This window comes from Microtus pennsylvanicus, chromosome 1, assembly GCF_037038515.1.
Source record: "Microtus pennsylvanicus isolate mMicPen1 chromosome 1, mMicPen1.hap1, whole genome shotgun sequence".
Classification (NCBI taxonomy): domain Eukaryota; kingdom Metazoa; phylum Chordata; class Mammalia; order Rodentia; family Cricetidae; genus Microtus; species Microtus pennsylvanicus.
The window spans coordinates 163552036-163569550 of record NC_134579.1 but is presented as its reverse complement, the minus strand read 5'-3'; the positions used below and the strand labels follow the sequence as shown (position 1 = coordinate 163569550).

Here is a 17515-nt window from a genome sequence, read left to right as displayed (position 1 = left end):
AATTGCCTTTGGTAGAATTGCCATTTTTACTATGTTGATCTTCCCAATCCAAGAGCAATGGATGTCCATCCATTTTTTGGTATCCTCATCAATTTCTTTCTTCAATGCCTTAAAGTTCTTGTCAAATAGATCTTTCACTTCCTTGGTTAGATTTACCCCAAGATATTTTATGCTGTTTGTGAATATCATGAATGGAGAAGCTTCTCTGATTTCCCTCTCTGCTTCCATATCCTTTGTGTATAAGAGGGCGACTGATTTTTTGGAGTTGATCTTGTATCCTGCCACATTACTAAAGCTGTTTTTCAGCTGTAAAAGTTCTTTGGTGGAGTTTTGGGGGTCGCTTATGTACACTATCATATCATCTGCGAATAACGAAAGTTTAACTTCTTCCTTTCCAATTCGAATCCCCTTGATCCCATTATGTTGTCTTATTGCTATTGCTAGAACTTCCAGCACTATATTGAAGAGGTATGGTGAAAGTGGACAGCCTTGTCGTGTTCCTGAGTTAAGCGGGATGGCTTTGAGTTTCTCTCCGTTTAATTTGATGTTAGCTGTCGGCTTGCTGTATATAGCTTTTATTATATTTAGGTATGACCCTTGTATCCCTAATCTCTCCAAGACTTTTAACATAAATGGATGTTGAATTTTGTTGAATGCTTTTTCAGCATCTAATGAAATGATCATATGGTTTTTTTCTTTCAGTTTATTTATATGTTGGATTACATTGATAGATTTTCGTATGTTGAACCAGCCCTGCATCTCAGGAATGAAGCCTACTTGATCATAATGGATAATTTTTCGGATGTGTTCTTGGATTCGGTTTGCCAGTATTTTGTTGAGGATTTTTGCATCGATATTCATGAGTGAGATCGGCCTGTAATTCTCTTTCCTGGTTGAGTCTTTGTGTGGTTTTGGTATCAGAGTAACTGTAGCTTCATAAAAGGAATTTGGTAATGACCCTTCTGTTTCTATATTGTGAAATACATTAAGGAGTATAGGTATTAGGTCTTCTTGGAAGTTCTGGTAGAATTCCGCATTGAAACCATCTGGTCCTGGGCTTTTTTTGGTAGGGAGGTTTTTGATAACCTCTTCTAATTCTTCGCGACTAACAGGTCTATTTAGATTGTTCACCTGGTCCTGATTTAACTTTGGTAAATGATATTTATCTAAGAAAGTATCCATTTCCTTTACATTTTCCAGTTTTGTGGCATATAGGCTTTTGTAGTAAGATCTAATGATTCTCTGAATTTCCTCTGTGTCTGTGGTTATGTCCCCCTTTTCATTTCTGATCTTATTAATTTGCAAATTCTCTCTCTGCCGTTTGATTAGTTTGGATAGGGGTTTGTCAATCTTGTTGATTTTCTCCAGGAACCAGCTTTTTGTTTCATTGATTCTTTGGATTGTTCTCTGTGTTTCTATTTTATTGATTTCAGCCCTCAGTTTGATTATTTCCAGTCTCCTACTCCTCCTAGGTGAGTCTGCTTTTTTTTTTTCTAGAGCTTTCAGGTGGGCTGTTAAGTCTCCAATGTGAGCTTTCTCTGTTTTCTTTAAGTGGGCACTTAGTGCTATGAACTTTCCTCTTAGGACTGATTTCATAGTGTCCCATAAGTTTGAGTATGTTGTTTCTTTATTTTCATTGAATTCCAGGAAGACTTTAATTTCTTTCTTTATTTCTTCCTTAATCCAGGTATGGTTCAGTAGTTGGCTGTTCAGTTTCCATGACTTTGTGGGCTTTCCGGGGGTAGCCTTGTTGTTGAATTCTAACTTTAATCCATGGTGATCTGATAAGACACAGGTGGTTAGTAATACTTTTTTGTAACTGTGGATGTTTGCTTTGTTACCGACTATGTGGTCGATTTTCGAGAAGGTTCCATGAGCTGCAGAGAAGAAGGTGTATTCTTTCCTATTTGGGTGGAATGTTCTATAGATGTCTGTTAAGTCCATTTGTTTCATGACCTCCATTAATTGTCTTATTTCTCTGTTAGGTTTCTGTCTGATTGACCTGTCCATTGGTGAGAGAGGAGTGTTGAAGTCTCCTACTATTACTGTGTGCGGTTTGATGGCTGCCTTGAATTTTAGCAATGTTTCTTTTATGTACATGGGTGCTTTTATATTAGGGGCATAGATGTTCAGGATTGAGACTTCATCCTGATGAACTGTTCCTGTTATGAATATAAAATGCCCCTCTCCATCTCTTCTGATTTTTTTAAGTTTGAAGTCAACTTTGTTAGAGATTAGTATGGCCACACCTGCTTGTTTCTTAGGTCCATTTGCTTGATAGGCCTTTTCCCAGCCCTTTACTCTGAGTAGGTGCCTGTCTTTGTGGTTGAGGTGTATTTCTTGTAAACAGCAGAATGTTGGATCCTGTTTTCTTACCCAATCTCTTAGCCTGTGCCTTTTTATAGGTGAGTTGAGTCTATTGACATTAAGTGATATTAATGACCAGTGGTTATTAACTCCGGTCATTTTTTTTTTAGTCATAGAGTTTGTGTGTTTCCCTTCTTTGATTTGTGTTGGTGAAGGGTCTCTAGATGTCTGAGTTATTGTGGTCATTGTTGGACTCATTGGTTAGTGATTTTCCTTCTATTACTTTCTGTAAGGCTGGATTTGTGGCTGCGTATTGTTTAAATTTGTTTTTATCCTAGAAAATTTTATTTTCTCCATTTATAGTGAATGAAAGCTTGGCTGGGTATAGTAATCTGGGCTTGCATCCATGGTCTCTCAGTTTCTGCAGTACATCTATCCAGGACCTTCTGGCTTTCATGGTTTCCATGGAGAAGTCAGGTGTAAGTCTGATAGGTTTACCTTTGTAAGTAATTTGGCCTTTTTCCTTTGCCGCTCTTAATATTTTTTCCTTATTCTGAATGCTTTGTGTTTTGATAATTATATGGTGAGGGGATGTTTTTTTTTGATCCAGCCTATTCGGTGTTCTGTGTGCTTCTTGCACCTTCATAGGTATATCTTTCTTTAGGTTGGGAAAGTTTTCTTCTATAATTTTATTAAATATATTTTCTGGACCATTGAGCTGCACTTCTCCTTCTTCTACTCCTATTATTCTTAGGTTTGGTCTTTTTATTGTGTCCCATATTTCCTGAATGTTTTGTGATGAGAGTTTGTTGGACTTGCTGTTTTCTTTGATCATAGTGTTTATTTTCTCTATGGTATCTTCAGAATCTGAGAGTGTTTCTTCTATCTCTTGTATTCTGCTGGTTATGCTTGTTTCTGTAGTCTCTATTCGTTTACCTAGATTTTCCATGTCCAGCCGGCCCTCTGTTTGTGTTTTCTTCTTTGCCTCTATTTCAGTTTTCAAGTCTTGAACTGTTTCCATTATCTGTTTGATTGTTTTTCCTGGTTTTCTAGGGTATCATTCACTGGTTTATTCAATTCTTCAAACTTTCTGTTATATTTCTCATCCATTTCTATAAGGGCGTTTTTTACATGCTGTTTAAGGGCGTCAATCACTTTCATGAAGTCAATCTTTTCTCCTTCTTGATTAAGGTGTTCATGTCCTTCCGTTGTGAGGTCGCTGGTTTCTGGTGGCTTCATGTTGCTTTTCAGTTTGTTGGGCGAATTCTTGCCTTGGCGTCTGCCCATCTCTTCTTCCAAATACTCCCTTATGGATCTTCTTTTACCAGATCAGGTCTCCTTGCCTACCCAACGCGGCCTCCCCAATGTTGGCTCTCCTGGCACCAAGGGATCAGGTCTCCGTGCCCAACCCTGGCTCGTCCCAACGCTGGTTCTCCCCAATGCTGGTTCTCCTGGGGCCGAGAGATCAGGCCTCTGTGCTGGTTGGGCAGCTCGCAAACAAAGCGCCTACCCTGCTGGGTGCAGGCAGGCCACAGAAACAAAGGAACTGCAGCCCGCCTGGACGCCCCGAGGACTGGGACCCAGCGCCCAATGCCACGCTCCGAGAGAGGGTGGTGGGGCCCAAGTGGGGAGGGCTCTGGACGGAAGCTGGGTGGGCCAGGAAGAAAGAGGCAGTAACCAGGGAATAGAGGTCCTGCAGAGAGCCCAAGAAAGACAGGAGGCCAAGGGACCCCCGAGATCCCCGTCCCTGGCTGGCGCCGCGGGCCAGAAACTCACCCCAACGCTGGTTCTCCTGGGGCCGAGAGATCAGGCCTCCGTGCTGGTTGGGCAGCCCGCAAACAAAGCGCCTACCCTGCTGGGTGCAGGCAGGCCACAGAAACAAAGGAATTGCAGCCCGCCCGGGCGCCCCGAGGACTGGGACCCAGCTCCCAATGCCACGCGCCAAAAGAGGGCGGGGGGGCGGGGGGGCGAAGTGGGGGGGCTCTGGACGGAAGCTGGGTAGGCCAGGAAGAAAGAGGCAGTACCCAGGGAATAGAGGTCCTGCAGAGAGCCCAAGAAAGACAGAAGGCCAAGGGACCCCCAAGATCCCCGTCCCTGGCTGGCGCCGTGGGCCAGATACTCACCCCAATGCTGGTTCTACTAGGGCCGAGAGATCAGGCCTCCGTGCTGGTTGGGCAGCTCGCAAACAAAGCGCCTACTCTGCTGGGTGCAGGCAGGCCACAGAAACAAAGGAACTGCAGCCCGCCTGGACGCCCCGAGGACAGGGACCCAGCTCCCAATGCCACGCGCCGAGAGAGGGTGGTGGGGCCCAAGTGGGGAGGGCTCTGGACGGAAGCTGGGTGGGCCAGGAAGAAAGAGGCAGTAACCAGGGAATAGAGGTCCTGCAGAGAGCCCAAGAAAGACAGGAGGCCAAGGGACCCCTGAGATCCCCGTCCCTGGCTGGCGCCGCGGGCCAGAAACTCACCCCAACGCTGGTTCTCCTGGGGCCGAGAGATCAGGCCTCCGTGCTGGTTGGGCAGCTCGCAAACAAAGCGCCTACCCTGCTGGGTGCAGGCAGGCCACAGAAACAAAGGCACTGGAGCCCACCCGGGCGCCCTGAGGACTGGGACCCAGCTCCCAATGCCACGCGCCAAAAGAGGGCGGGGGGGGGGCGAAGTGGGGGGGGCTCTGGACGTAAGCTGGGTGTGCCCGGAAGAAAGAGGCAGTACCCAGGGAATAGAGGTCTTGCAGAGAGCCCAAGAAAGACAGGAGGCCAAGGGACCCCCGAGATCCCCGTCCCTGGCTGGCGCCGTGGGCCAGAGACTCACCCCAATGCTGGTTCTCCTAGGGCCGAGAGATCAGGCCTCTGTGCTGGTTGGGCAGCTCGCAAACAAAGCGCCTACCCTGCTGGGTGCAGGCAGGCCACAGAAACAAAGGAACTGCAGCCCGCCTGGGCGCCCCGAGGACTGGGACCCAGCGCCCAATGCCACGCGCCAAAAGAGGGCGGTGGGGCCCAAGTGGGGAGGGCTCTGGACGGAAGCTGGGTGGGCCAGGAAGAAAGAGGCAGTAACCAGGGAATAGAGGTCCTGCAGAGAGCCCAAGAAAGACAGGAGGCCAAGGGACCCCCGAGATCCCTGTCCCTGGCTGGCGCCGTGGGCCAGAGACTCACCCCAATGCTGGTTCTCCTGGGGCTGAGAGATCAGGCCTCCGTGCTGGTTGGGCAGCTCGCAAACAAAGCGCCTACCCTCCTTGGTGCAGGCAGGCCACAGAAACAAAGGAACTGCAGCCCGCCCGGGCGCCCCGAGGACTGGGACCGGGTGGTATTTATTTAAAGGGGAAAAAACTTACAGATCACTGTCAGCCCTCTGCGTAACCAGGAAGGAAGTCAAGTCACCGGTGGAGCAGGAAGTGAAGAGAGAGAGGAGAGGGAAGTGGCCGCTTTTTTAAAGCGAGAGAGACCACGCCCCAAGGGGCTGGTATCTCAGCGGCGATAGGCTGGAGGAGTGGGAGGACCTCCCGTAACACCTCCCCCTTTTGTTTAAATAAGAGAGTTCTAAACCTACTATGAAATTATATACAATAAGTACAAATATCCTATTCTAACTAGCTTAGGTCTTGTATAATAAATAACTTGGCCAAGTCATAAGAGAAAAGTAACTACATCTATATAGTCTTCAACCCCATCAAAGATCTGAGAAGGGAAATAAGGTTACCTGGTTAATTAGGAAGTTCAATAAAACAACTTCCAAAACATGCAACAAATCACAGAGACAACTAGCTACCTAGGCAATCACCCAAAGTCACATTAGCAGCGTTGAAGTAACCAACTTTGGCTAAGGCCTAACATAACTGACACACCATTTTCAAAGGCAAGCAACTTTTCAAAACTATATTACCCTGTCTTGGCAGGATAAGACAGTCCTGTTTTATCCATTGATGCATGTTCTGTATCTTTGTCGGTGGTTGAGGTACGGGCATTTCTTTGCCCAAAGGCCAGTTCTGCTAAAAAGAAAGGCTCCAGGTGGAGTGTCTTTGGTGCTCAACATTCTCTCGGGAATAGAGTGGTGTTGCCAGGAGCAATTGTGTCTCACTACCACAAAACTCTGAGTTAGATTAAAGGCCATTTTCTACAGCGCTTTGAAGAAGTTGAAGATTATCTATCTATACTGAGTATAATCTCTATATATCTAAAGAACCTGATTAGTCTAATTATAAATGACAAACTTAGATGACTATTAGTCTATATAATTCTCAATATCTATCTAACTTAAAGATTAAGACAATAAACAACTGTGAAACAAATGAGGACAATGACCTCCAAATATAAACAATGTACAAATATACATTGCAGTAGGTAAATATATATCAATACACAAACATTATATAAGTATCTTAATCAGAGGTAGAAATGTACACAGCAATATGGTAAATATATACAATACAATATATGTCAATACATAAAAATGTTTTAAACAAGGTAGAAACATGCATGCATACAATAGTCAATATAATTTAACTTTGTATCAATATACAAGAATCTATACCAATATATTTGTCTAAAAACAGTAACTCACAATTACAAATCTATTATCCCATCATCCCTCTTTTTTTTTTCAAAATGATCCCTGAGCTTATAAAATTCCTCCCCCAACCCTCAATCGTATACTAATTATAATCAACCCCTAAATGATGTCCCTAAACCCAAGGGCAAACTTTACTGGGAGAGGGGACGTCGTCCTCTAGAATTACTTCCAGCTGTCATGGGGGCGACGTTTTTTCTGGGGGATCCTGTGAAAGTGAAATGATGGTTAAATTTCAAGATCAATGTCTTTTAAAATTGCCAATAGTCTCTGAGTATTTTGTGCAGGTCTGGCCAAAATGTTGTATAAGATGTGCACCATTTCAGCTAACCAAGTTGGAACTGTCTTGTGCAGCTGGTACCCAAAGCAGGTCTTGTTGTAGCGCTATCAGTATCATGATGTCATATCAACCAGGTGGAGTTGTTGTTATGGGGCCCCATCTTCTTCCTGGAAACTTCAAATGTCACTTCAGGAAAAACTCATTGTTCATTATGAAAAACTTAAGCATTAATCACATATATATATATATATATATATATATATATATATATATATTCAATGAAAGACATGATAGATATATTCAATGAAAAGTATGATAGATATGAAGAAAAGCAAAGATGTTTTCTAAACTCATATTTCTTTCTGTCCCACATCATGGCTCTTGACATGAGACAGAAACTCCAGAAACTCTGGGTTTTTCTCTTACTAACAGGCTTGGAATTGGAGAGGGACTGAGCCAGAGTCCAACTTCAAAACCAGCTTTATAAATTTAGAAATATGGTTTCATATTACTTACACAACCCATTCAGTTTTCTTGATATTTCCTATCGGGCAGGTATTTTTCCATCTGTCAGTATCCAAACATCCAGGGTCCCTTGAATTTCTCAAAGATGAGTGTTTTCCTGTGGAGATAAGAACAGAACCCTGCCCCCATTCTATATGTTTTTCTTACCACCTGTATGAATATCATCATTGTGGATGAGTTGTCATTTCTCCTTTCCAAGAGGTTTCTCCTCTTCAAATCGAAACTTTATTAATTTTGATGGTATCCACAATTTTTCTTCTCCTGTGGAAACAAGAGCAAAACCCCTTCCCCAACGTAGCACATCTCCTGGCTTCCACTGAGAGGTCAGCACATCTTTGAAATAAATCGGTTGATTTAGTTCAGCAGACTTTTCCATTATCCAATGTCTTTCTGCTGCTGTCGTTCCTTTCTCATTAGCGTTAAGAAAATTCAAGGTTAATAAAGCATTATGTAATCTATTTCTGGGGGTATTTTCGGTCCCTTTCTGTTTGTTCAGCATATCCTTTATAGTACGATTTGATCTTTCTATAACTGCCTGACCTGTAGGATTATTTGGTATACCTGTAATGTGTTTTATATTATAATAATCAAAAAAGCGTTTCATTTTCTTAGATACATATGCTGGACCATTATCTGTCTTTATTTGCGCAGGTATACCCATGATGGCCATAACTTCCAATAAATGTGCTATTACTGAATCAGCCTTTTCTGAGCTCAGGGCAGTAGCCCATTGAAAACCTGAATACGTGTCTATGGTGTGGTGTACATATTTTAATTTACCAAATTCTATAAAGTGGAACACATCCATCTGTCAGATTTCATTTCTCTTAGTGCCCTTTGGGTTACTCCCTGCAGGCAACGGTGTTTGATTATAGAAAGAACAAGTAGGACATCTCTTTATAATGTCCTTAGCTTGTTGCCAAGTAATGGAAAATTCTTTCTTTAGGCCTTTACTATTGACATGATGCTTCTTATGAAATTCTGAGGCCTGCAACACACTTCCAATCAATAATTGATCAATCTCAGCATTGCCTTGGGCTAGAGGACCAGGCAGACCTGTATGGGAACGGATGTGTGTTATGTACATCGGACAAAGCCTGTTCCTGATTATGTCTTGTACTTGGATAAACAATGAAGTCAACTCTGTGTCATCTGGTATAAATTCAGCGGTTTCAATATGCAAGATAACTCTTTCTGCATATTGTGAATCTGTAACTATATTAAGAGGTTCTTTAAAATCCCTTAGCACCATAAGAATGGCATATAATTCTGCCTTCTGGACAGAATTATAAGGGCTTTGTTCCACCTTACTCAATTCATCTGACTTGTAACCTGCTTTCCCTGATTTATTTGCATCAGTATAGAATGTACAGGCTCCAGTTATTGGAGCATCACGTACAATTCTAGGAAGAATCCAAGAAGTTCTTTTTATGAGGTTAAGTCTACCACTTTTGGGATAGTTGCTATTAATTTCTCCCAAAAAATTAGCACAAGCTCTTTGCCACGGTTCATTGTCTTCCCATAACTTTTTTATTTCTTCAGTAGTAAAATGCACTATAATTTCTGCTGGGTCTATACCTGCTAGTTGACGAAGTCTCAGCTTACCTTTTATAATTAATTCAGAGACTTTTTCCACATAAGTTTTTAATTTTTTACTTGGTTTATTAGGTATAAATATCCACTCTAAAATAATATCTTCCCTCTGCATTAGAATCCCTGTAGGAGAAATTCTGGAAGGCAATATGACTAGGATGCAGCTAAGATTTGGGTTCACCCTATCCACATGTGCCTCCTGTAATTTTTCCTCAATCATTGTCAGTTCCTTTTCTGCTTCAGCTGTCAGTTCTCTTGGACTATTCAAATCTTTATCACCATCTAAGGTTTTGTTTAAATGGACTATTAGATCAGGTGTTATCCCAACAGCTGGTCGTAGACTGGAAATGTCTCCTAACAATCTTTGGAAGTCATTAAGAGTCTTTAACCGGTCTCTCCTAATTTGTGCCTTTTGCGTTTTAATTTTCTCTAACCCTATTCTGTAACCTAGGTAATTAATAGAATTTCCTCTTTGAATCTTTTCAGGGGCAATTTGTAATCTCCACCTAGGCAAGACTTTCTTTACTTCTTCAAACATCCTTTCTAAAGTATCTTTATTTGAATCAGATAACAAGATGTCATCCATGTAATGATAAATAATGGACTTGGGGAATTGTTTACGAATTATTTCCAATGGCTTACTTACAAAATATTGGCACAGTGTAGGACTATTGAGCATACCCTGTGGGAGGATAGTCCATTGATATCTCCTATTGGGCTGAGAATTATTATAAGTAGGCACTGTGAAGGCAAATTTTTCTCTATCCTTTTCTTGTAACGGTATAGTGAAAAAACAATCTTTCAAATCAATAACTATAAGAGGCCATCCTTTTGGTAACAGAGAAGGCAAAGGAATTCCAGATTGTAGTGAGCCCATAGGTTGAATTACTTTGTTGACAGCTCTTAGATCTGTCACCATTCTCCATTTACCAGATTTCTTTTTTACAACAAACACAGGAGAATTCCAAGGGCTGGTTGATTCTTCAATGTGGTGAGCATCTAGTTGCTCCTGCACCAGCTGTTCCAATGCCTGTAGTTTATCTTCAGCTAGAGGCCACTGTTTGATCCATATTGGCTTCTCAGTTAGCCATTTTAAAGGTAGGGCTGTTGGTACCTCTAAAGGTTTGGTATTTGCTGTATGTTCTTGTACAGCCTGAATGGCTGGTGACCTTTTTCCATAATACCTCATCATATACTTCCCAGAATTATGAGTTCCTGGAACTACAGGAATGTTAATCTGGGTATTCCATTGCTGTAGCAGGTCACGGCCCCATAAATTTATGGCAATATTGGCTATATATGGCCTTAGCCTTCCTATTTGCCCTTCGGGCCCTATGCATTCAACCCATCTTGTGCTTTGTTTTACACGAGATAGGGTTCCAATTCCCAGGAACTGAACATCTACCTCTTGAAGAGGCCAATTCGGATGCCAAGATTCTGGGGTAATGATACTTACATCCGCACCTGTGTCTAATAAGCCTTCAATAAAAGTGCCATTTATACAGACTCTTAGCTTTGGTCTTTGATCATTAATAGAAGTCTGCCAAAATATACGTTTACTCTGTCCAACTGGGTTTTTTGACTCATCCTCCACACGTAATTCATCATTTAGACCAGTATTACTTTTTACAGCAGAAATTGGAGCTTTTAATTTTCTTGGTGAGGCACGTTCTCCACTGTGACTGGGAATGACTGGGCCACTGTTGGCTTGGGGGCCTGCGAGAGGCCCCTCAAGGAGTTTCCCGACGGTATCGGGTTGCCTTGTTTGTCTGTTGTTGACCTGCATTCATTGGACCAATGTCGGCCTTTACCGCATCTCCTACATATACCTGAAGGCCTAGGTCTCCTATTTTTGTCATTCCCCGAGGAGATAATATTCCTAGAAATTCTGTGCCTGCAATCCCTTTTCAGATGTCCTAATTTACCACAATTAAAACACCTGGCAGTTTGATGTCTTCTCATTGCTGTGGAAATCACTTCTCCTACCCAAGATTCATCGTTATAGCTAAATGTCTCAACATTCATCTTATGCTGAATCCATTCATCCATAGGTGCTGATCTAGACTTTAAAGGCCCAATTATCTTTTTGCATTCCATGTTTGCATTCTCAAAAGCTAGAGATTCAAGAAGTATTCGTCTAGCTTCTGGGTCTGTTACCCCTATGTCCAGAGCCTTAATTAATCTTTGCAAAAAGTCAATAAAGGGTTCTCTCTGTCCCTGCCTAATTCTGGTATATGATTCAACCCTTTTTACTGGATCTTGTATCCTATTCCAAGCATTTAAAGCTGCTTGGTGACATAGACACAGTTCTTCATCATCATAAAGAGCTTGGACCTGTGGATCAGCATATTCTCCTGCACCAAGAATTTGATCTTGGGAAACCTCAATACCTTTTGCTCTTCCTTGCTGTTCCATATGCTTGGATTCTTTTCTGAAATAAATTCCAAACATCAAGGAAGGTCCATTATCTAAAACTGCAGACACTAACTGATGGAAATCATGGGGGGTAGCTCTAGCATTAGAAGCCCAAGTCCTTATCATTTCCTTTACGTATGCAGAGTGCAAGCCAAAATTAACAATAGCTTGCTTAATTTCTTTTAGATCATTCATTGCTATTGGCGTCCATCTAGCTTCTCTGACTCCCTTTGAGCCTTTAGAAGTTGACGCTTTGTCAGAATTAAGTATAGGGTATGCTGCTAAAACCTTTGGTAAGCCAGTTCTAATAGCTGGTGTTGGCATTGTATCCTGTCCTTGTGCCTTATTAATCTGTTCACCAGCTCCAATCATTTCTTCAATCATTTCAAGTCTTTTTATTATTGTCTCTTTTGAATCCTTAATCTCCTGACCTGCATGAGTTTCTAGTAAAGATTGTATGGTTCTTAGGAGTGCCATGATCTTCCTAAATGATAGAATATGCAAAAGAATACTGAAACCTAGTAACCAGTAAATTAAGTTATCCCCATAGTCATATAAACCTTGCATGATATAACCCATTGTATTGGTAACCAGAACAGTAAAATTCGCGTTGGAAACGAGAACTGCCATATTACCTATTATCCAGCAGGTGGCGCTGTTGCCAAGTCTCGACGAAGACACGGTCCTGTTTCAGAGTCTGCCTAGTATTTGTTAAAAACTGGAAAATGTAAGTTGCTCAACAAAGTAAATGTAATTAAATCAATTCCAGAGATGGAACCAGAAACCAGAATCCAGGGGTAGGGAAGAGCAACCTGGAAGCCGCTTATGCCTCCACGTGACAGAGTCACCCTGAGGGGTTGCAGCTTTCAGCAACCGCGTGCTCTGGTTCGCGCCACTTAAGAGCTGTGCTTGCAAGGGAGATTTAAAAACGACTCAGAAAAGAGCAAACCAGGCGGGCAGAGACTACGCGGGCCTGTGGAGTTTAAATCCCACGTGGGGAGGCCAAGGCCACAGCCGCAAGGCACAGGTGGCGGCTGAGGAAGAGAGGGCTCCCGCCAAGCCGCGGCCGGCAGCCGAGCGGGGAAAGGAGAGGTTCTAAAACCAAACGTTGGGTGCCAATTGAAGACGTAAGTCATAAACAATGCCACACCAGTTTGAAATTATGATTAATAGGGTGGTATTTATTTAAAGGGGAAAAAAACTTACAGATCACTGTCAGCCCTCTGCGTAACCAGGAAGGAAGTCAAGTCACCGGCGGAGCAGGAAGTGAAGAGAGAGAGGAGAGGGAAGTGGCCGCTTTTTTAAAGGGAGAGAGACCACGCCCCAAGGGGCTGGTATCTCAGCAGCGATAGGCTGGAGGAGTGGGAGGACCTCCCGTAACAAGGCAGTTTAAAATAAAATAACAGATATAAGACAACATAAGGAGATCGAGGGGATTTGAATCAGAAAGGAAGCAGTCAAACTTTCATTATTTACAGATGATATGATAGTGTACATTAGTGACCCCAAAAACTCTACAAAAGAACTCTTTCAGCTGATAAACACCTTCAGTGATGTGACAGGTTACAAGATCAACTCAAAAAAAAACCAGTAGCCCTCCTATACACAAAGGATAGGAAAGCAGAGAGGGAAATCAGAGAAACATCACCTTTTACGATAGCCACAAACAGCACAAAGTGTCTGGGGATAACTCTAACAAAGGAAGTGAACGATCTATTTGACAAGAACTTTAAGGCATTGAGAAAGAAATAGAAGAGGAAATCAGATAATGGAAGGATCTCCCATGCTCTTGGATGGGTAGGATCAGCTTAGTAAAAATGGCAATTCTGCCAAAGGCAATCTATAAATTCAATGCAATCCCCATCAAAACCCCATCAAAATTCTTCACAGATCTGGAGAGGACAATAATCAACTTTATATAGAAAAACAAGAAACCCAGGATAGCCAAAACAATCTTATACAATAAAGGAACTTCTGGAGGCATTACCGTCCCTGACTTCAAACTCTATTATAGAGCTACAGTAATGAAAACAGCTTGGTACGGGCATAAAAGCAGAGAAGTTGACCAATGGAATCGAACAGAAAACCCAGATATTAACCTACAACTTATGAACACCTGATTTTTGACAATGGAGCTAAAAGTATACAATGGAAGAAAGAAAGCATCTTCAACGAATGGTGCTGGCATAACTGGATGTCAACCTGTAGATGAATGAAAATAGATCCATATCATTCACCATGCAGAAAATTCAAGTCCAAATGGATTTAAGACCTCAATATTAATTTGAACACACTGAACCTGATAGAAGAGAAAGTAGGAAGTAGTCTACAACACATGGGTACAGGAGACCACTTCCTACGTATAACCCCAGTAGGACAGACAATAATGGAAACATTGAATAAATGGGACCTCCTAAAACTGAGAAGCTTCTGTAAAGCAAAGGACACTGTCATCAAGACAAAAAGGCAACCTACTGATTGGGAGAAGAACTTCACCAACCCTGCAACAGACATAGGTATGATCTCCAAAATATATAAAGAACTCAAGAAACTAGACTTTAATATGTGTAAGAAAAAGAGAAAAATATGATTACAATGATATGATCATTTTTAAGAATTTCTGATGTCTGAAAAGTTATTAATCCCTTCAAATGGTATACATGGTTGTCTGGGAACAAATTAGTAATAACTGTTTCCTGCTGTTCATGTCTTCTTTCTTTATTTATTAATAATCTGTCTTCTATAAATATTATTCTGTTTGCTCACGTCAAGTGTTTGAAGAGATGAGATTTTTCTATACAAATACAATTTCATAACAAATATTATTTTTTATACTTGGGCTTTGTAATAGTTACTTTCCAATTGCTGTGATAAACACCACAATAAAGACAATGCACAGAAGGAAGATCAATGATGATGAACCAGAAGGAGTAGTTTACAGGGAGCTGGAACAGCAGTGTGAGGTCCCATATAGAAGCACCAAATGAATCAGACACCATATTAGTGGCAGCCGAAGGCTTCAGAGATCTCAAAATAAGACTCTAGGAATGTAGACTTTCTATTAAGTTGATACCTCTTAATCCTCCCCATAAATATATACCATCTTCAGGCCATGTATTCAGATGTCTGAATATATGGGATCATTTTACTCAAACCAGTATAGTTTTATTTATTATTCTGAAAATTATGTTTGAAAAACTAGACGTAATATAATTTAAATCCAACCATTTAATATGTCCTTTATTATTTTATTATTTTTTTATTTTTTATTAAAAATTTCTGCCTCCTCCCTACCTCCCATTTCCTTCCTCCTCCCCCCACTCCTCTCCCCTTCCCTCTTCAGTCCAAAGAGCAGTCAGGGTTCCCTGCCCTGTGGGAAGTCCAAGGTCCTTCCCCTTCCATCCAGGTCTAGGAAGGTGACCATCCAAACAGGCTCAAGGTAATATATCCTGCCACTTTATTTATTCTTTAGTGTATGTTATGAAAGATGTTATATCACTTGCCTTGAGAATATTGTTTCATAAGAATAAATAATAATCATAAGATTTTTATGCCACATAGTATAATTAAATATTTCCAATTTTCCAGCTCTATATTCCCATCAAACACAAGACCTTTTTGCACAGGAGAATACACAGGATTCAGTCCTGAAGCTGGTATCTGGAATATCGGTAAGTTTTAACCTAGAAACCTTGTACTTAAGAATATTTTAAAAATTTGGTGATGAGAGTAAAAAGAAATGTTTATGTTATACATGAAATAATTTTTACTCACCAGCCATCCTAGATAAATTTGCCAAAATAGGTCAAGAATCTCTACCTTATTGTGGATGTTGTCACATTAGATCTCATACATTTACAGAAGTTTCTTTTCTAAACAAATACACTTAAAGCCCTAATGTATATTTTTATCTGCAAAGAAAGTTTAAAAATCTGAAAACTGAATTATACGTGTTATATCAAGCATTCTCTAGCTTTCCCACAAATATTAATTCCAGTTGTGACATAGTAAGCAATTTAGATCCACATGAGAAGGTTTTTCTCAAACAAATCAGACTGAAAATACATCATAGATAGCTGTTTTAGTTGGGAAAATTCTTACACAGGTACTGATGCTATTAAACTGTTTTCTAATATCATAGATAGCTGTTTTAATTTGGAAAAATACTTACACAGGTACTGATGCTATTAAGCTGTTTTCAAAGAGTTTTAGGAAGAATAGGTACCAGAACCCTCAGTTGACCAAAAAAAAAATGCCAAAAACACTATTTCACAGTACATATTTTCTCAGTATTTAAATACATAGTAGAAGGGTATTATTCCTGAGAAGTGTACAGAGACTTTTTATTATAACACACACCATTTTTTGTTCCAGTATGACCAGAAACAAGTGAAGCCTTATATAAACAATCAAAATGAAGAGAGACAATGCAACTATAAAAAGTGTGGGAAAAGCTTCCACAGATATTCCTGCCTCACTAGTCAGAAGAGAATTAATTCCAAAGAGAAGTCATATAAATTTAACAACACTGATAAATCATTTTCCTATTATGCAAGTCCTCAAGCTCTCCAAAGAATCCCTCTTGGTGAGAAACCTTACAGATGTAAAGAATGTGGGAATTCTTTTACCTGTTTCTCAACACTGAAACAACATCACAGAATCCATACTGGTGAGAAACCTTATAGATGTCAAGAATGTGGCAAGTCCTTTACTTGTCATGCAAATCTTCAAACTCACCACAGAATCCATACTGGTGAGAAACCTTACAGATGTCAAGAATGTGGCAAGTCCTTTACTTGTCGTGCAAATCTTCAATATCACCAAAGAATACATACTGGTGAGAAACCTTACATATGTCAAGAATGTGGCAAGTCCTTTACCCATGTCTCAACACTTCACAGACACCACAGACTTCATACTGGTGAGAAACCTTACAGATGTCAAGAATGTGGCAAGTCCTTTAACCATGTGTCAAATCTTTACAGACATCACAGAATCCATACCGGTGAGAAACCATACAGATGTCAAGAATGTGGCAAGTCCTTTACTTGTCATGCATATCTTCAAACTCACCACAGAATCCATACTGGTGAGAAACCTTACAGATGTCAAGAATGTGGCAAGTCCTTTACTTGTCATGCAAATCTTCAAACTCACCATAGAATCCATACTGGTGAGAAACCTTACAGATGTCAAGAATGTGTCAAGTCCTTTACCCAAGTCTCAACACTTCACAGACATCACAGACTTCATACTGGTGAGAAACCTTACAGATGTCAAGAATGTGGCAAGTCCTTTACTCGTCATGCAAATCTTCAAGCTCACCGCAGGATTCATATAAGTGAGAAACTTTACACATGTCAGGAATGTGGCAAGTCCCTTACTACATTCTCAAGTCTTAGTAGGCATCAGAAAATTCATGTAATGGGCACACTTCTTAAAACTTCTTAGTTTAACTCACAGTAATACGGTTTACCTGTCTTTATATACTGAACAAATTACTTCACAGACTCAAATCCTTAAATTACTTTCCAAGCTTAGTCAGTAATTATCTGGCACTACAGTTCTAATAAATTTAAAAACATTGTGTCCAGGTTTAAATATTGTAATCATGAAACATTCATAATAAAATTAATTAATTATGCACTATTTTGGGAGATGTAACCATTCAAGTATAAAATATTATCAATAAGTAAATATCTCTAGTAGGAATGAATTAAGCAATAACATTCCTTGACTGTATATCAAGGTAATGTGTTAAAGAACCAGCCAAAATCACACTATTCCAGATTTTGATGCATATTTTAGATCTTGGAATATGGTTGTTTAGGTAATG

The 17515-nt window shown here is 40.7% G+C and overlaps 1 protein-coding gene across 1 annotated transcript in view; it reads left to right on the top strand.

Moving 5' to 3' along the window:
- LOC142860224 (uncharacterized) overlaps nt 1-17130 on the top strand; it is a gene marked incomplete at its 5' end in the record, with an annotated part of 57598 nt that extends 40468 nt beyond the window's left edge. Inside the window, one exon of the mRNA XM_075991214.1 lies at nt 16270-17130. Within this exon, the coding sequence (XP_075847329.1) occupies nt 16270-17130 (861 nt within the window). The remainder of the gene's footprint in view (nt 1-16269) is intronic.
- Between the last annotated feature and the right edge of the window lie 385 nt (nt 17131-17515).